Source organism: Cetorhinus maximus, chromosome 18, assembly GCF_964194155.1.
Source record: "Cetorhinus maximus chromosome 18, sCetMax3.hap1.1, whole genome shotgun sequence".
Taxonomy (NCBI): Eukaryota; Metazoa; Chordata; class Chondrichthyes; order Lamniformes; family Cetorhinidae; genus Cetorhinus; species Cetorhinus maximus.
The window spans coordinates 43,583,090-43,603,800 of record NC_135896.1 but is presented as its reverse complement, the minus strand read 5'-3'; the positions used below and the strand labels follow the sequence as shown (position 1 = coordinate 43,603,800).

Below are 20,711 nucleotides of genomic sequence, written 5' to 3'. Positions count from 1 at the left end.
TTGCATTGATGACATTTATGACTTGAGAGCCTTTTCAGTTCTGTGGCAGGGTCAGAAACCTGATTGGAGTGGTTCAAGCATGAAGTTGTGGGAAAGGTGAGCATGGATTTGATAGTTGGCAACACTTCAAGGATATGGAGAAGAAAAGGAGCTTAGAGATGGGATGGTAGTTTGCAAGGGCAAGCAGGGTCAAGGTGTGTTCGGGTCTGAGCCAAAATTTTAGTTCAAGACCCAATTCAGGTCTGAACTCAAATTTTGATACTTCTGCATAACATGGGTATTGGCAGAGGTGGATCTACTTCAGATGAGATATTAAACAGATGCTCATGTCCATCATTCCAATGAACATTCAAGCTCTCTTGAAACTATTCAAAGAGCAAGGAGTTCTGGTCAACATTCCATAATCAGCATCGCAAAAGAGCATGGCATTCAGAACATTGCTGCTTGTGAATTAGTACTGTGCAAGATAGCTGCAACAGTTGGCTGCATAACACACTGCTTTAAAGTAATTGATCAGATGTGCAGATCTTAAATTTTGTCAATTGTTTGAGCTCTGCAGTAACAAATCAAATGTAGTGTCCCATGTTAGTAGGGTATGAGGTAGTTTTGTGAGATTTGAGTGACAGCGCTCTTGCCCCTGACTCAAGATTATTACTTTAAGCTGGATTCCACAGAGGAACACACAGTTCAGGCTAGCACTTTAGTACAATGTGGACTGTGCTGCATTGTCAAATGCACTGTCTTTCACATGGGATTTTAACTGAGGCATGCTTGCTAAGAAGCAGGTAAAAGATCCCATGGTATTATTCAAGAGGAGTGCTGATGAACATTTATCCCTCAACAACACTAAATTATCCGGTAATGTATGTCATCACTGTTTTTGTCTGCAAAAATGGCCCTTATACTTTTAATAACAACAGTGACTGCACTTTAAAGTACTTGGTTGCACTTCAGACATTACAGGTGCTACATAAATGTACGTTATTGGTAAAGATAGTGATTGATTGAGTTGTCGGTAGTTCCTTTATGAAGCCTGTTCGGTTAATTCACTGAATTTCTAGTAGGCTTGAATGCAAAGCACAAAAATGCACTGATTAGAATTCTATTTTCAGCCTTATTCAAACAAGAAACATGATGAGGAAAAAATGGATGTGGGAGGAGGGGTTGGTGGGAGGAGGGGTTGGTGGGAGGAGGGGTTGGTGGTGCTTTGATTCAATCTGGTACTGTTGAGGGTTAAAATACATTGTCGCAGTAGGGAGCTTTACTCTCTGTGAGTCATACTTTGCAAGTTTACACTGCTGATTTTGAGGCATGGCGGTTAATGGAAAAATTATTTTTTTCAGTAGTTGTGTTACTAATATAGAGCACAAATTTTTAACACAGCTTCTCATGTATTCCGTCTTCAATACAGTTATTATTGGGGCTAATTGTAGCAATTATTTTGCAGTTGACAAAATTCAGTTTGAATCTCCATTAAGGAAAGAAACTGAGGCTCATTGTGAAATGGTAAGTCTGAACTTCATCCTTTAGCTATTCAGAAATTCAATTAATTTAGCCTCTTGTAAATTATTACTAAATTGCTGTAAGAACATAAAACAAAGTTTGCCATTTTGATCTTGAATAGTGAAAAAGAACCCTGCATACAAAGGAAATCCCTGGCATTATGAAAAATGTAAAACTTTGTTCTTTTTGTACATCACTACTCTTTACTTTAAGCCATACATCACTCCAAGCTGATATTTTTGCATCTATCCCATGGGGCATGCACCCATTGATCAATCTCTTACGCAAGACTATGTCAGATACTTTTTTGAATCCAGATAGAGAACATTTACTACCTTACCCTCATCTATCAAATCTACAATGTCATCTGAGAACTCCACTAAATTATGTTAGATTCAACTCGCCCCTTTGCTAAATCCACGTTGGCTTGACGCAATCAAAATGATCCCTTCGTCAGGCCATTTTCCCCACAGGATTGAGATTATGTTTTAAGTTTGTAATTTTTCATCTATTGTTTAATTTGGGGCAACATTTTCACTTTTGTAATCGAACATACTGCACAACTGACATAAATTGGAACTGGAATACAGTAGAAAAGAGCTGGTTGGTTACTCAATGTTGGAGCATGATCCTCTCCACTAGGAACTAGACCTCAAATGCTCGTATTGTAGACAGTTGCACTTGATCTTCTCTTAATAGCAGGTGATCTCATTATGTATCCCACAGATTAACTGTGGCCCGTGCAAGATTCTTTTCTAGTCTTTGAATTAAACACTGATCTTTTGCATTTGGTGGATGCACTCATCCAGGAATTCACAATGTTTTTTTTTCTGTGCTGGTAAATCCCAACTTGGGAGTTTTATTATACTGCTTGCAGCTGGAAATATTATGGTGGCATGACCAATAGTGCTGGTGAAAATTTCCTATTAGAATAAAAAGCCCTAAATTATAGAAATTAAGGAAAAGAAAAACCAATGGGTGGTGGCGTATGGAGAGCAGAAAGCACCAAACAAAGTGTTAATGAAAATAGGTTTACTAGATTTTGGGTGCATGTTGTCAATTACTTGCATGTACTGGTTATTGGTTATAATTTTACCTAGTGGACTACTTAAAAGAAAGTTTACTTTATTATAGGAACAATTGTGATTCTCTGACCTTAAGCCCCAACCAAAATTGGGAGATGTACAGGGTAATAAAAGGCAGGCACCATTTAATATAGGGAAGAAAAAATGAAAAGCCTGATTAAAATACTGTACCTAATGTAGGAAATACTTCAAAACCATGTTTGTATGTAGGCTTTAACATTAGATTCTGCATTTAGTTCTTGAATTGCCCCTTATTAAAGGAACCCAATTAATTAAGAAAACACAGTACAGCAGCTTTGCGCAGTGGCAGTATCGTAGCCGATGAGGTTTAACCGAGGCGCGATTATTGCTTATTGAAAACTTTTCCCAATACCCCGCTATGACGACTTGAAATATAGTCGGCAATGGCAATTTTTGATAGTCTCTGCGGAGACTGATAAAAAAAAAAATTATTTAGCTCTTAGTTTATCACAGACCAAGAAATGAGCAGTGCAATTGTATTAATAACACGATTTTCTAACTCTTAAGCATGGGAAGATAACCTTAGTGGAGTAATTGTCACAAAAAATAATAATTTTGATTTTGCACTTGCAGCAGTTCAACTTTAAGCTGGATTTACTTTGAGGCAGTTCGTTATTAAAATAGTTTAGCCTCAACTGGATTCAGCTTAATATAACAGTTAAGAATTCTATTTTGGGGTTGAAATTGCATATAGCATTTTTCATACAGCAAGGTAATTAGCAATCCTACAATCTGTGCTTTAGGAGTGGTCACCCTGACAAATCAAAGTTGAATCTTCTCTGCAGTCTCCTGGTTCTGTATCTCTAACATATTGTTTGTTACATTTAGGTTATGCTGCTCTGTAAGCCCTTCAAAATAATCTTTTGCTTCTGGTTGTTCGGGTTTTAACTTTTATACTATTTAACGGATACTGTATATTTCTTTGGCTTTAAAAGCTCATTTTAATATGTCACAACTGATAAATTTCTGACTGAAATCGACAATCTTGTAGCTTCTGAACGAGCTTCTTTCTTTATCTATCTTACTCATAAGCCTTAGTATTAGTCCAGCCTTTTTCTGAAAGCTTTTAAAACTGCCTCACTATACCTGTACGTTGCAGTGAGCAGAAGAACGTGGTTTATCTTGTATATCTATTTCAAATTTGGGCTTTGTTTTGTAATTGCCAGCAAACTTTCAATACTTTGATATCTTATTGTTGAGATTCATAGTACAAACATCAGGATCCATGCTGACAGGATAATCTATTCAAACAGGTGTAGAATGATTCTATCCTGCAAACCTGTCAATCTTGAGGACTTTTGGAGCATAGAAGTCTCCAATGACCACTAAGGCCATACTTAGTTATTCCTTATGAAGAATTTCCTCCAGTGTTAATGGTTGTAAACTATTGAAAGGTTGCTTTACTGTCCCTGCCCTTCAGGGCATTAGCATTTCAAACCATAAACTTGACCTTTTTAAGAATCCCCAAATGGATCCTTAGTATACCAAGTTTGGATAGTAAGGAAACCGTTCAACCATTAGAGAATGTATTACTTAGGTTTCCATTAAATAACCGATGATTAACATTTGTGAAATTCAGTTTGACAAAATTGCTTAAATTATTTTTAATTGACTGTTTAAGGTTGGAAGCCAATTACCCAGTACTTCATTGTTTAACTGGTCCTGTTGAACTTGATTTTCAGTTCTTTGTTCATATGCTATCATGATCTTCTTTCCCTACATAAGATATAAACCAGCTCATCTCAACAGCGATTGTGATTGTGTGGTGTTAGCAACAGGAGAATGTGCAAGACAAAATCAATTAGTATAAGATGCAGTAAAGCAAAACATTGAGGTTTTTTTTGGATTGCTAATGCTGTACAAAAATGTGTTAAAGAAAATTCTGTTCAATATATTGCATAGGAGGTAACCAAAGAAACAGTATTTGGTTCATCATGGAGCCCATTTGCAGATGGAGGAAACAAGTAAGTAATGAGTAAATGGCAAGTATGTGGACACTTCAAGCATCCATGTTTTGAAAGATGAATAATATTCATAGTAATACACATTTACATGTTGTTTGAACATTTGAATGCCACTTATCCCCATGGTTTTGCAAGCAATGAGTATTTTACATTAGACTACTTGCCCCATGCTTGTGGAGTGGTGCCCCTCAAGCTATATATAACCAATTGTGTCTCTAATGGAGAGAAATGCCTACGGTCCTTGTGGACTATGGCTAATTACTTAGGTAATGAGCAGGGACAAGGCACAATGCAGAGGGAATAGTGCTGATGTGGAAAGCAGTGCCAGAGAACTCTGCATTGATCTGTTCCAGAGCATCATATTATACAACAGAATTTTTATTACAAAATTGCTGATAGTAAACTGTGTGGCAGATGACTTTTAATGTGGATGAATGTAAACATGCATATTGAAACAAAAAGCATGAAATTTTAATATAAAAGTCCATAAGCAAAGCGAGAAAATTACTTGTATGTTATTATTGGCCTTTCATGATCAGAATGAAGATGTTATCAACCATGCTAAGCTGGTACAAGGATGCTTCTCAATAGCATTTGATTACAGGTAGACAAGTAATATTGTGTTGTTTTATAATACAACAGCTTTTTGCAGTTCCGTTCCAGCACTTTTAAGTTGCCTTCACGGTGAAACAATGGTTTCTGTAAGCAGATCCAATTCCTACAAATCAAAACTTGTAATCTCTATGCCATGAAAAGGATAGCATGCCATGAGTAGGATAACATGCCACAGGATTAACAGTTATCCCCTAAATACAGCATAACACACAAAAGAACATGTTGTGTTCAAATCTATTTTGAAAGTCAGTGCTAATACTATGACTGTTTAATTGAGGCTGAAATTGATCAGGCTTATGTACAAGTTGGATACCCAGAAGCCCAGGGATATGGTGAGAACTGATGCACCTACTTAAAAAGCAGCGGGTGGATCAGTTCAAAAAAGTTTAAACTGTCTTCTTGAACATGTATTTTACACTGTTACATAATCTTCATGACTATTTTCATAGATTTGCTAATTTGGTGAGATTGAGGATGAGGCAATTTTTCTTTAGACAAAATCCAAGCATCAATTCCAGGAAATAAATTATGACCTTGTACTTGATGCGAGTTAAGTTGCTGTAGCAAATCTTATAATCCACAATAAGCCTTTCAGATAAGAAGTGTTAAGTTTGAGGCATTGAATCACAGAATTGTAACAGCATGTCTGCATTTGCTCTTTGATTGAGCAATTCACCAAGAGCCATTCCCCCGCCTTCCCCCTGTAACCCTGCATAATCTTCCTTTTCAGATAACTGTCTAATTCCTTTTTTTAATATTTCGATTGAACCTGCCTTAAACATGCTCTCAGGCAGTGCATTCTAAACCTTAACCTTGCTGCATGAAAAAGTTTTTCTTTGTGCCGCTTTTGCTGCTTTTGCCAATTACTTTAAATCGCTGACCTCTTGTTCTCGATCATTTCATGAGTGGGAATAGTTTCTCCCTATCTACTCAATCTTGACCCCTCATGATTTTGAATACCTCTATCAATCTCCTCTCAGCCTTCTCTTCTCCAAGGAAAACAATTCCAACTTCTCCAAGCTATCTTCATAGCAGAAATTCCTGGAATAACTAAAGACATTGTGACATTTTCTTCCCGTTTCCTGACTATTTCTGTATTGGAACTTCCAATTTTCTTTCTCTGAAGTACATCTTCCTGGTAAATTTATTATTCTAGTGCTATTTTGGGTAATTTATTGGTAGCAAAAAATGAGCCCTGACTCTACCAACAATCAAGTTGACCACCTTCCTCTCCAGGTATCCTTGAGTTGACCATAAAGAAATTTGTCAAATCTACCCCAGTCTTCATATACTATGAGTCAGTCTTCCAATAAGCTTAATTTACTTCACCATAGAGAGCATTACAAGCAAAGATGATTTTCATTGAAACTTTGGTTAGTTCAAGACAGTTTCATGTATTGCCTACAGTATTGGTCAGAAAGGCTAAGGAAATCATTTCCCAACAACAGATCTGAAATTCTTATTTGCTCTAAGAAAAGGATGAGGAAAGCCCTGTGTTTCAACCCTGGTCTATGTTAAGCCACTTGACCTCCAATACTGATTGATCTTTGTATGAAGGAAAGCTTCCTTAGACTAGTCCTAAATTTGTTTTCTACTAGTTGTGAACTTGTACCTTGCTTGTCCTTTTGCTAAGTTTGAAGTTCTAGATTTACTGCACGCTGAGTGCATTTATATAGCACTTCAGATGATGATGATGATGCCAGGGGGATACAGATGAAGAGGGGGTAGCACCTTAACCTTGAGGGAGTGAAAATGGAGACATTGGGGTAATGAGCAGAATGCAAGATTAAAGAAAGAACAAACTTGAATTATATATCTTTCAATTTCTCTGGACCTTCCAAAGTGCTTTACAGCCAACTAATTATTTTTATAGGCAGTATTTGACAGTAATGACTGACTGCTGCACTGTTAGAAGTGCCAGCTCCATGGTTTACAGTTCAAGTTCACAGAAAACACCAAAATTGGGGGAGACCTTGAATCTGAGAAGTCACCCAGGAGCAGACAAAATTCATAAGTGATTGGAACAGTGGCAGATGAGTGTTAATAAGGACAAGTATAAAGATTATACACATAGGAAGAAAAAAAATGTATATTTTTTAATGGTGTTAAACATGTAAAGGAGAAGTTGAATTTAACTGTACTACAGCTGCTGGTGCATTAAAACGGTAAGAGGCAGTAAAGGATAATTTTACCCCACAGTTGGTACCCTCCACTTTTAACATTACATAACTTAAGCTTACAATATTAAGCATATCAGAAGCACTCTTTCACATACTCAAATGTCATCACTATTGTAAATGTATTAAAATGCGGCAGCTATTTTGCATGTGTAAGGCCTATCAAACAGATCTAACATAAAGACCAGATAATCTGTTTTAGTGCTATTTTGAGGACTGCATAGGACAATGGGGAGTACTCCCCTGTTCTTCTTCATAGTGGAATATTTTATGTCCACCTGAGAGCAGATGGGGCCTCAGTTAAACTTCTCATCTAAAAGATGGCACTTCTAACAGTGCAGCAGTCAATCATTACTGTTGTAGCAAGAAGTTGTTGGTGCAGAGACTTGCACTCGAGTGTTAACTGAAATATCGTATGATACTCCAATGTTGCTCTATTGTCAGAACCAGATGTGATACTTGATGTATGATCTGATCAGAGCACTATACAATTGAACCAGGGCTTACTCCAACTTTTTAACTTTTTTGACTATATTGTTCAGCATATATACATTGCTCTGATTGCTTGGCAATGATAGGATATTTGGACTCTTAGTCTAACATCATAAGTCTTTCTCAACTTCTCCTTTACATGTTTAGCACCATTAAAAAATATACATTTTTTTTTCTTCCTATGTGCATAATCTTTATACTTGTCCTTATTAACACTCATCTGCCACTGTTCCAGTCACTTATGAATTTTGTCTGCTCCTGGGTGACTTCTCAGATTCAAGGTCTCCCCCAGTTTTGGTGTTTTCTGTGAACTTGAACTGTTAACCATGGAGTTGGTTTACAGTAAGGAATCCTTATAGTAAACTTTGGACACACCAGTCAGCATTCCTTGGTGCCTGTTTTCTGTTGATAGTGTAATAAACTGTTGTAATTGGTTATTTTGAAACATTTGAGTATGTGAAAGAGTGCTTCTAATATGCTCAATATGGTAACCTTAAGTTATGTAATGTTATAAGTGGAGGGTACCAACTGTGGGGTAAAATTATCCTTTACTGCCTCTTATTGTTTTAATGCACCAGCAGCTGCAGTACACGGTTAAATTCCAAGCATGGCAATCTGTTTCTTACAACTCCTAGGCATGAAGCACATCTTGTGCACCCTACTCTACAAGCTCTTTCCCTCTTTTCTGTTCTGTTCTGATTCCAAATGAGCCGCCTTAAATGTGTTGAGAAAGAATTGCAACAACGGTAACTCAATAGCTTAATCAGTAGCTATTGCCTTCATCTACTGTAATGCATTTGTTTTGTGGTAGATACAGTGGTAGTTCTAGAGGTAGGTCAAGAGGACATTTTCTGATTTAAATAAGATTTCATCCCAATTGGTTGTATTGTGGCTGTAATGGTTTTTATTCTCCTGCTTCCAAATGACCTACCCAAAATCATCTTTCTGGAACCATCCTCAAGATATACGTGATTTGTATCAAAGAGATAATTTTTTCAATTTTTTTTTGAGAGATTTAATTACATGTATATTGTCTGGTGCTGGTTAAAAAAAAAATGGATTATGGCCATATCATGTCTTCCTTTTACTCCCCATATCTACTGAGAAATTTAGTAATAAAGAAATTGCCACAAAATAATAGAAAAGGAGGCGTAAGTTATACTGAGTGGTAGAATGCAAGATTGTGGTCTCAATTTTTTGCTGGTGATCTCAGTAAATAGATTCTGAGTCAGCTGGGCTGTTGTGGGAGAGGGGCAATGAGAAGGTAAATTAATGTAAGATTTGGTCATGGCAAGGTAGAATATCATTGTCAAGATGTCTACCATCTTTTTCATAAATGGGCTGACGTTCTTAATTTCCTAATTAGCAGCTAGATTCTATGAAATTGTGGATTAGGGTGAAATTAAAATATAGCTTGTTACTCATCAACAAATTTGCAACTGAATTCCAAATTTTAGTGTTAGGAGGGGAAAGAACGATGTCGTGCATTCATCTGAGAACCTATGTTTACTCATTGTGAAATCATTCCAAATAATTTAGATGAAGTGCTGTACACAGATCTTAGTTTCCATGATACACCATATTTTGAATCAGTTGTTCAGTATATTTAAATTTTGATTTTTCACATGTATGTGAATATCATGGTAGTGTGTACATGCTTTAGTAACTTCAAAGCATCTGTTCTCCATTAACCTAATTCTTTGCAAACTAATGTGGTATGCTAATGCACTTTTTTAGGGGACACATAGCACACTTGGAAGAGAACTTTGAAGATGAACTGTAAGTCCCCTTGTTTTGTAGAGTGTTAAATTTAAGTGAATTATGATGAATAGCATAATGTTAACACCAATATATTTCCTCAAAACAATAAAACTTTTTTATATTACAAGTACCATGAAGTTGTTTAAATTATTGACTTAATCTAAATTTATGAGAATGGCAAGCCTGTTCTTAGGAAAGCTTCATGTTAGCGGTTGCATTACTTTGGAAAATCTTGAAACAAGGCTGAAAATCATGCCTTTTCATAACCAGGTTATGAGTATTGTGGAAAACGTTAATGCAGCCCAGTATCAGCATTTTGCTATACATCAGTGTAGTTACACAGTCATCTTGATGTTAGCTTATCTACTGTAGGATGGGGAATGAAAAATTGCACAGAATAGTTTCTGATGCTTTTGTGTAAGCATACATTGTAAACAATAGAATCACACTCATTGATGTTCATTGATGCAGCATGTAACACTTTCAGCAGCATCTTCCAAACTCGTGACCCCTATCATCTAGAAGAACAAGGGCAGCAGGCACATGGGAACACTATTTGCAAGTTCCCCTGCAAGTCAGATTATCCTGACTTGGCAATGCCATCCTTTCACTGTCGCTGAGTCAAAATCCTGGAACTCCTCCCTAAAAACAGAGTATGTTCTCACTATATGGCCTGTAAGATTTCAAGAAGGTGGCTCACGACCACCTTCTCAAGGGCATTTAGGGGCGGGCGATAAATGCTGGCCTGCCTGTGATACTTGTATCCTATGAACAAATTTTTAAAAAAAAAATGAGTGACTGGTGGTCTCCCTGCCTTTGAATTACAGATTAGGGAGCGGATATAAGAAGGGAAGATGTAAATGTTTGATTTCCTACCAGTAGTTATCTCCAAACTATTTTTACTGAATTTGACTGGAGCTTGTGCAACTGAACTTTTGTTGCATGAAATGTTAAGATTATTTTTATCTTGGCATTGTAACGTTTTACATTGCATTGTTTTTGAACCTTGTTAAACTGTTTGCATGTTTTCCATAAGGTCAACACTTAAACGAGTAGTTCCACCTCCCCTTCCACCAAAGGTGAGTTCTCTTTCAATGGGCTCCCTTGTTTGTCTTAATTTCATTAAAAAAATACTTGCAAGCTAACTTGTTTTAATATTGCATATAGTATTAAAGATGATTATGGGTAAGATGATTTATGAATAATTGCTATAATTTGTCACGTTATGCCACCCATAAACAGACAGACTTTCGGAATGTATGAACTTGAAATTAGCGCTGTGCCTGTGCCAAGCAACTGATGAAATCTTTAAATTTCTACTGTGGGAAGTTTAAAATCAAATTTTGTTGTTTAACTGTGCCTTTTAGGATAGCAACTTAAATCAGCTGAAATTCTATACTGCACCAGCTGTAGCATGGCTGCAGTCAAAATAAATCAACAGGCTGTTAAGCTTACACTTAAAAGGTACAGCTTGATGCATTTATCAATTGCTTAAGGACTATCATCATTACTATCCTCTATCAGCCATAGCAAAATTTCTTGTGATGAATCACTAGCCATGGTAGTTATCCATAAAGCATTTCCAATCAGAAGAAAAAAGTATGAGTCTTATGGAAACATTTGTTTACAGCGCTTCTGCGTGGACCCCTGAAACATCCTTGTTGGCTCACTGGTTAATTATAGTGGAGTGACATCATCAGGAACTTTCCTCAGCTTCTAACTTATTTAGATAAGATTAGATAGACCAGATCGGTAATTAATTGTACAAAGGACTTTGAGATGTTTCAGCGAACCAACGGAAATATAAGTGCAGGTATTACTTTGCTTCACAGAACAGGAAACTTCCTTTGACAGTCTGATGTAGATTTCTATTCCCTCCTGTTCTGCCTAACTGAGTTAGAAATTTATAGGTCCCTCTAAGAGTTGTAAGCGATATTACTGCCAAAGTAAAAACAACTTTTTTTAAGGCACCTTTGATATTGATAGCTTTACCTTCACCGTTCCTGCATACAAGCATAAGTGGGAATGACCGGGTTTAATTGACTGTACTTTTGGTTCCAAAGGACTGAATGTGTATTATGGGTTTATTTTTCACTGAATTCTTAATAATCTTCACTCTTATTGAAAGGATGCAGTGGACAGAATTTTCAACTTCAGGAGCATAAAACAGGCGGTATTGAATTGGCTGCTTTTTCTATATCACACCCAATTTCCCTTTCCACTGATTTCAATGTATGTCCAATCTCTGAACGCCAGTTTTATGCCCCCACCAAGATTGAAAGTTCTGCCTGTTAATTCAAATTAAATTAGTTTTCTATAGCACAATGCTTGATCAACTATTATTGTAATTACAGTTTTCCTATTTGGAATTGTATTTGAATAAGAAAATGAACCAGCTAAAACTATTTCTTCTTATTAAGACCAATTTATACTGTTTCAGCCAAGAGTGCATAGTGCTTCTGATATTCCAGATGAAGAGAGATCACAGACGGTCAAGAGGCAATCTTGTACAGAAAATGGACCATCAGCTGTGCCAAGAAGACAGAGTACTCCAACATCACTGTATCAATCAGAGATTCTTGAAACATCCCTTCCCAGTAGCCTTAGTAGCCCTGGATTGCTTGATATCAGAGCTAATGAGATAGGTAATGAAGTTAAATGTGGAATGGGTGTTCGCTATACTGAAGACTGTAGAGCTGCTTACATAATTTATCTCTCATATCTTAAATCTCCAAAGCCACACACACAGAAAGATACTTCCTGTTATTCCCCATTGCACAAATGGAGTTTAGCTTATCTGAATTGATTGAGCTGTCTGGAGTGAGCATTCCTGGTATTGCTTGAAATCAGTATTAATGCCATCTTTTGGAACAAGTGTACTAAAATGGAGACTGTTCCATTTGCCCAAAGTCAGTCTCTGACATACGGCTGAAGAGAATATGACTCTTAATGGTACTATGCACAGGAAGCTTGTGTACTTTCTCCTAGGTGGGTGGTAGGAATGATGTGTATATCATCTGCTAGGTTACCACACAAAGAAGATATCACATGGGAACATTTTCCTTTACATTTGGGTCATATTGATTCTATATACTAATACTGCACTGATAACCCATTAGGTCAGTAGATTCTTGGGTGCTGTGCATGGTGTGGAGTTCAGAGAGTAAAACCAATTGCTGTGTGGAGAAATTTGAGATGCTGATTTGCACTGCTTCTTTAGAGAACCAGTGGGTGCATAAACCCACAGTGTGTGGGTCTATGAATATGTTGAATAAAGTTCTGGAATCCAGTGCACTTGATTTACACTATAATGTCACTTCTTCAGGTGTCAAGCTCTTGAACCCCCTAAATTTTTAGCATTTTTGAATGGAAATTCTGTTCAGGGTTTCATAACAGCTGGGACCTAGTAATATTTCTGTTATAAAACAGAGCCTAGCTTGACTGACAGCTAATTGAAACGAATGTTACCCACAGAGTTTTCTCTCCCTAGTAAGAAACAGTATAATTCAAGTGCCTTGAAATTAAGAATAAACTAACACGCTTGAGTTAGGATAGCTATGAAAACAATGGTATATTTTGTCAGAGTATATAGGATAGAAAGACCAAAGTCAATATTGTAATATAATTAATATTGCACAAAGAGCAGGTCTGATAGGTCCAAAGCTCACTTCTCAAATCAATGTAAATTTAAGCATCCCATTCTGTGCTGCGATTGTCCCATAATGCAACTTCTCTGGCTATGCAAGGCTGCTTTTGTGGCTCTTGATCTTGACCAACCCATCCTCCTTATGTCCCCAGTAACCTCAATGCCCTTTCCCCAAAGTTCGGGGACTTCTGATGTAAAATACCTAACAGTATAATGGAACTAGAAACTTTGATATTTGTGATTTGAGAGGGAGTGAGCAGTAAAATTATCCTTCAAAAAGTATTTTGTAAGAGATTGCTGTCAGTCAATAACTCTAGGGTTGATCTGTTGCATTAAGCATTGAAGCATCAACATCGATAGAAATTTCTAGAGATATATTACTTAGTTATTTAAATAGCTTGTAAGAAATGAATATGGATGGTGTTAAGTTGAAGATGGGTGTCCATGCCATGGAGCTTTATGGGACAGAAGTGAAATTTAAGTTTATTATATTTTACAAAGATACTGTGTAGTGTCTATGGAGCAGACACCAGCTGATGTTGTTATGCTCAGCAGTTATTATTCACAGTGCTTAAACAAAGAAGAAGTCAGTTTCCAAGCCTCCAGGCCCACATAATTGATACGGACAAAACCAGAATTGGAAAAAGTCCATATAGAACTGAGTTGCCTGTGCTTCAAGGGCTGAATCTCCAGGGCTTGCTGTGGGTTAGAACCATGGAACCATAGAAAAGTGCAGAAAGAGGTCATTCAGCCCATCGTGTCTGTGCCAGCCAAAAAGAGAAAAAAGAAACTAGCCACCCACTTTCCATCACCTGGTCCATAGCCTTGCAGGTTACAGCACTTCAGATGTAGACCCAGTTACTTTTTAAATGAGTTGAGCGTTTCAGCCTCAACCTCCAACTTAGACAGTGAATTCCAGATGCCCACCACCCTGTAAGTGAAAAAGCTTTTCCTCATGTCCCCTCTAATCCTTCTACCAATCACCTTTAATCGATGCCCCTTGGTAATTGACCCCTCAGCTAGGGGAAACGAGTCTTTCTTGTCTACCCTATCTAGGCCCCTCATAATTTTGTACACCTCAATTAGACTACCCCTTAACCGTCTTTGTTCTAAGGAAACCAACCCTCGCCTATCCAATCTCTCCTCATTGTTGCACGTTTCAAACCCTGGCAACATTCTCGTAAATCTCCTCTCCCCAGAGCAATTATGTCCTTCCTGTAATGTGACCAGAACTGTACGCACAATTCCAGCTGTGGCCTAATCAGCATTTTATACAGTTCCATCATTACATCCCTGCTTTTGTTTTCAGTTATTCAGTACGTTGCCTAATAAAGGAAAGCATTCCATATGCTTTCTTGACCACCTTGTCCACCTGCCCTGCCGGCTTCAAGGACCTGTGGACATGCACACCAAGGTCTCTCACTTCCTCAACCCCTCTTATCTTCCCATTTATTGAGTTTTCCCTTGCTTTGTTTGCGCCCCCCCCCAAAAGCATTACCTCTTTGGATTGAATTCCATTTGCCGCTTCTCTACCCACTCAATCAAACCATAGCTATCGTTCTGAAGTCGACAGCTATCCTCTTCACTATCAACTACATGGCCAATTTTTGTGCCATCTGCGAATTTTCCAATAATGCCTCCCACATTTAAGTCTAAATCATTAGTATATACAGCAAGCAGCAAGGGCCCAAACACTGAGCCCTTTCCATTTTCCATTCGCAAAAACATCCATCGACCATTACCCTTTGCTTCCTGTCACTGAGGTAATCTTTGGATCCAACCTGCCACTTTCCCCTGTATCCCATGAGATCTCACTTTCCTGACCAATCTGCCATGTGGGACCTTGTCAAATGCCTTACTGAAAGCTATGTAGACAACCTCGACTGCACTACCCTCATCAATCTTCCTCGTTACTTACTCAAAAAATTCTATTAAGTTAGTATGACATGATCTCCCCTAAGAAAACCATGCTTCCTATCCATGTTCAATCCATGCCTTTGTAAGTGACAGTTTATCCTGTCTCAGAATCGTTTCCAATAATTTGCCCACCACCGAAGTCAGGCTGATGGGCCTATAATCTTTTGGCCTATCCCTCGCATCCTTTTTAAATGGTACAACGTTCGCAAACCTCCAACCCTCTGGGACCTCACCTGTATCTAGTGAGGATTGGAAAATGACCCTCAGAGCATCTGCTATTTCCTCCCTGGCTTCCTTCAACAGCCTGGGAAACGATCCACCTGGCTTTGGTGATTTATCCACCTTCAAGGATGCCAGTCCCTCCAGTACTCCCTCTCTCATTAGCTTATTGTATCTAATATTTCACACTCCTTTTTAACTAGAATGTCTGTATCATCCCTCTCCTTAGTGAAGACTTAGTGAGAACCCTGCCCACATCTTCTACATCAACCCATAAGTTACCATGTACATCTCTGATAGGCCCTATCCTTTCCTTAGTTATTTGTTGTTTGTGCACCTGTATGTTGGCATTACTAAGAGCAACAGTCCATGATTTTTTGCATAGCAATGATTTCTAGGTTGCTGGAATTGTAACCTGTCACCAGTAGCCCACTTTGAATAGAGTAAAGCAGTTTCTTAATTTAAACTTTTTTGTTCTTTGCATTCATATATTGATTTAGATTTAGAAACAGGATAGTTTAAAAACATCAATAATTTAGCAATTTTTAGATGTAACTTGTATGTCATATCTGCAAAATATATTTTGATAAAATGCCTTGATCATGAGATGGTTTTTCTAATATATGGTTTAATAACATTTTCAAGCTGTAGCTGTAATTTTTTGCATTATTCTTCACACTAGAGGGTACTGATTCAAAATAATTGGCAAAAGGAGTAAATGTGGTGTTGAAAAGTTTTTTCACCCACTGGGTGGTCGGAGTCTGGAACAAACTTCCTGAAAGGGTGGTGGAAGCAGGTTCGATTGAGGTATTCAAAAGGGAATTGGATTGCTACCTGAAAAGAGAATGTGCAAGGTTATGGGGATAAGGCAAGGGAGTGGGACTAGGTGGAATCCTCTTTCAGAGAGCCAGTGCAGACTCAATGGGCCAAATGACCGCCTTCTGCACTGTAAATATACTGTGAGTTATGTGTAAATACTAGTAATGGCTGTGTGCATTAATTGCCTTGAGAATGTGGAGTAGAGGCACTCTGCTTTCATGTGTGAAGTTGGTTCTGCATAAATTTACATTTCAGTTGTCTTTAGAAAGATTGATGCAGTAAAATGCTTTGTATATGTTCACGTTTTGCAGGAGGCTCTTCAATCCTAACTGGTGAAAATTCTGAGCATCCTCCAGCATTACCTCGAAGAAAAGAAAAGAGAGATTTTCCTGTATGTTGCTTTTTAATTGTTAAAATCATTTGAATAAATATATTTCTTGCAGTCATATTTAGATGTCTGAGTTATGGCTATTACTTTTTATAGTAGAAATGTATCCCAGGTTTCACATCAATTTTTTAAGGATTTTTGCTGTTTCAGTAGAAGTCGCTGTGATTTTCATGGTTGTAACATCTTGACATTGCATAAGTAAAGAACACAAATTCTATTTTGCTCCTTACAAGAATACTTCATGATATTTCAGAATACAAATATGTTTCTTAAACCTCCATCTCTTGCCAAATATTTGGATCAGATGGAGTGATGTGCACAAGAGGGCACCTATTACATTTGTTGATGTACTATTAATATCCTTACAAACCAGGAGCCCAGATGTCCTGGAATCTCCAACTACAAACTGTTTACTCTTCCATATATAAAATGGCAGCCTCAATGGAGAACAGATGTTGGAGTCAAGTGATTATACTGTGCGATGTTTGTCTTGATGCCTATTGAATTGTGTTATACTTGCATAACTGCAAATTTGAACATTAAAAAGGTCAATTATTTTTCTGTAGAAGCCAGCAATCAATGGCCTTCCTCCAACTCCAAAAGTCCATGTAAGTAAATTTTTTGAAGGCATAATTCCCAGTCTCTAATATACTGAAAAAAAAGCATTTAATGCATTTGTCTGAATTTATCCCTCTATTACTTTAGTGGAATTATGGTATTAATATAAGTTGGCTAATGACTCTGCTATGGCATAATTTATGTTGATTTGAGGCCCTTTTTTAATGCATGTTATAATCACCAAGATAAAGCATTTCATCGCTGGGGAGAGCAACACCTATCAGACAATGTCAGCCTCAAGCAGCTGTAGAGTCAAACTCCACAGTCTGCCAGAGTAATCTGTCTTCATCTCAAGAACATCCCTCACTTCTATCAATGTTCATTCCCCCACCCCCCACAAATTCTTATGGCTCCTTTGACCAAAATTGCCAGTTAATGCCAAATAATGCTTTGTTTTGTGCTGTAGCCCATGTCCACTATGATTTGAATTGATACTGTCCTAATTCATTTTGCAAAGGGCCTTTACACCCATCTGTTTAGACTGGATTTCATGGTTGGAGCTACTAGTGAATTGAGAATGTGCTACCGCACAATACCATTGAATTCACGCAATTTTCTCCATCTCTATCCGGAAGGAGATGACTCAGGCCGAGATAATTTTATGCACCTTCCAGTACCTCATTCCTGTGATAACTTTCACCAATGAGCCAAAACTCTGAGTGACTGTCGGCTGAATAGGAGGCATCAAAACTGTCGTCATGCCATCATCCCATACATACTTAGAGGTAGAGGTATTGGATACTGAGCAGGAGTGGTGTCTGGCTGGCTTTCTTCAGACAAGTTTTGCAAATTATTTCCAAGGGTTAGCATAACTTTTTTTTTCTGACCCCCAACCTTATCTCCACTGATAACAGCAATATTTGCTTATTTGTGGAGTTTGAATTTGTTCCATAAATGAAAATGACCACAGCTAGTAATTAAATATTGATTATAGAACTTCACTCAAATGCTAAATGATGGTTCTGTCCTGGAGGTTACTTTTCAAATATAAACATGTTTAATCTTAAATGCATTTATTTTATGTATTTCTTTAAGGAAAGTTTTTTCAGTTTTTGCAATATTGAGTAAATTTTTGAATGTTGAAATTCTTCAAATATAGATGGGAGCCTGCTTTACAAAGGTATTTGATGGATGTCCTTTGAAGATAAGTTGTGCTACATCTTGGATACACCCTGAGACAAAGGGTAATGCTAGCTAATCAGGAATTGCTTTTACACTAAGACCATTTACAAAAAGTTGTGAAGATTTATTTTAGTAAAGTATTAACTTTGGTTTTGTTTTCCTTTAAATTAGACCAGTACTTAATCTTTGGAACTGAAGAAGGCATTTATACGTTAAATCTGAATGAACTGCATGAAGCTTCAATGGAGCAAGTAAGCAATTTAAGTATTACAGCTGGATTGCATCTGATCTCTCTTGGGAGGGAAGAGGGGTTAGAAGTATAGCAGGAGTATATTTTGAAGAATGGGATAATGACTATACAACTCCTTTATTCAAGTTTAGTTGAATAACGTTTATTTAACTCAAATGTTTCCAATTGATACTAATACAAATATATTTTCCCAGCTTTTTCCCAGGAGATGTACTTGGCTGTACGTTATCAATAACATTTTAATGTCTTTATCAGGTATGTATTTATTTGGTCATCTCTTAAGAATAACATGAAATAAAATTTCAAAAATAAAGCTCATGTCATTTCAGGTCAATAAATAATACAAAACGCGGGAAAGCAAGATTTGTAGATGCACTTTAATTCTGTTTGTCCATGTTCCCATGAAAATGAAGATCAATTTAACTGATGTGACAGATTTTGATCTTTAAATTTCCAGTGTTATCACCAATTGGTAAAATGTTGCATGGCGTGTGGAAAATTGATATTTAAATCTATAGGTTTTAATGTGCCTTTGTTATTGGGTTCCATCTGGGAGGCCTGAGTCATTCTGGTACTCTGGCCTCACTTCTATAATCGTCAGCTTTCCAATTGCAGTCCACTTACTTTGCTAGCAGTGGTTCTTGGGTATCTCCTTGTGGGCCATCAGCAGCTCTCAGGAGTGCTGTGCAGCTAGGAGGAATTGTACATTTTTAAATAAATTGTAAATTACGCATTTTATTGGTGGTCACTTGTTGGGCCGCATGTTTGGAAACTCTGAGCAGAGCAGACCTGGCATCTGTCATGCTCAATAGTTCAACTTGACAAAAGAATCCTAAAATGGGCATGGAGGTCCCTCATTAAAGGATCTAACACCTGTTTTTGCTGGCTCCCCAAAAATGGCCATATTCAATACCTGGTCAAACTTTCTTGAGACATAGGGCGGGTTTTATGGCTCTGTCACAGCAGACCAGGCCCCTAAAATGTGGCGAGCTGTTCAAAAGTCCATTGACTTCGGTGGGACTGTAAAATTCGTCCATCATACGTTAGCCCCTGAAGTTGGCCATTTTATGCCCCAAGACTTCTCTCTCAAATAGATGTATATATCTATGTGCTCACTTTCTTTTAATATATTTTAAAATATACACAGTGAATTGGATTGTAACCTTGCTTCTGGGCTATATTAATTTTTTTTTTATTGAGGGAAGATTAAAACACTAATCTTGTCATTTCTTCAGCACAAACATGACAATAATACTGAAATTTATTGAGAAGGTTGGGAAAGACTTTGAAGCACTAATTGACCTTGCAATTGATTTTTTCATACAATTTTTGAGCAAATTACAGCTTTTCTCTCTGCCCCTACAGTAGCTCTGTTGGTGTATGTATACCTTGTAAAACAGTAGAAATCCATACACAGCAGAAAGGGTCTGGTTTTGAACTCCAATATGCACTGTGAGGTTGATACCCTTTGTATCTAGTTCAGGGCAGCAGTGAAAACTTTGCTGCCTGGGATAATTGAAGGGGGAAAAATCAGAACATCTGAAGCTAATAGTTATCCAGTGACTTCTTTTGGAATGGATGCATGTTTAGGCTTGTAAATAAACAAAATGCTTCAAGAATGACCACTTGGTTGAGAATTGAAAGTCTATTTTTCCTTTTGAACCATACTCACCTTTAAGACAAAAGATATAAGAATCGTAATTGGGAATAAGTTATTGATAATTTTCCAACAAATACAGATTCTTAATGTGAATCCTTCATTAATAAAAGTTCACTTTCTGGCAGGAGTCACTGGACAGAAATGAGAAGCCTTATTTCTCCCACTCCCTTTTTTTTAAAAACCAATCCTATTGCTGCCCTTAAACCCAAGAATTCTGAAATCAGTTGTATTCTTTCTACTGCTTCACCTTCTGACATCAGTTCACTCTGCATGGATCAGGGATCAAACCTGGGATCTTTGCATGTGATGGTATTACCTACGTTGTGCAATTGGGAATGCCCAGCAAGCTTGCCTTTGCACACTACCTAGCCATCAGTTATAGAATAGCAGAGTACTGGGAGAAGGTCATGAAGCAATACATATGTGAAATAGTAAAGTGGGAAAAATGCACTGG

General features: G+C 37.4%; 1 protein-coding gene and 1 non-coding gene across 7 annotated transcripts in view; both read left to right on the top strand.

Moving 5' to 3' along the window:
* The window catches only part of map4k5 (mitogen-activated protein kinase kinase kinase kinase 5), a 148,813-nt gene that overhangs the window by 92,406 nt on the left and 35,696 nt on the right, over positions 1-20,711 (top strand). For 5 of the 6 annotated variants that reach the window (XM_078562540.1, XM_078562544.1, XM_078562546.1 and 2 more), the window contains 10 exons: positions 1,448-1,506; positions 4,512-4,573; positions 9,595-9,636; positions 10,655-10,697; positions 12,059-12,265; positions 16,524-16,610; positions 17,174-17,215; positions 18,325-18,409; positions 18,519-18,598; positions 18,792-18,852. In XM_078562540.1, the coding sequence (XP_078418666.1) occupies positions 1,448-1,506; positions 4,512-4,573; positions 9,595-9,636; positions 10,655-10,697; positions 12,059-12,265; positions 16,524-16,610; positions 17,174-17,215; positions 18,325-18,409; positions 18,519-18,598; positions 18,792-18,852 (768 nt within the window). The remainder of the gene's footprint in view (positions 1-1,447; positions 1,507-4,511; positions 4,574-9,594; positions 9,637-10,654; positions 10,698-12,058; positions 12,266-16,523; positions 16,611-17,173; positions 17,216-18,324; positions 18,410-18,518; positions 18,599-18,791; positions 18,853-20,711) is intronic. The other variant, XM_078562542.1, reaches the window with a different exon arrangement.
* On the top strand, positions 2,881-3,021 carry LOC144693580 (U4 spliceosomal RNA). The gene has a single exon (XR_013579564.1). It is a non-coding gene; the product is annotated as a U4 spliceosomal RNA (small nuclear RNA).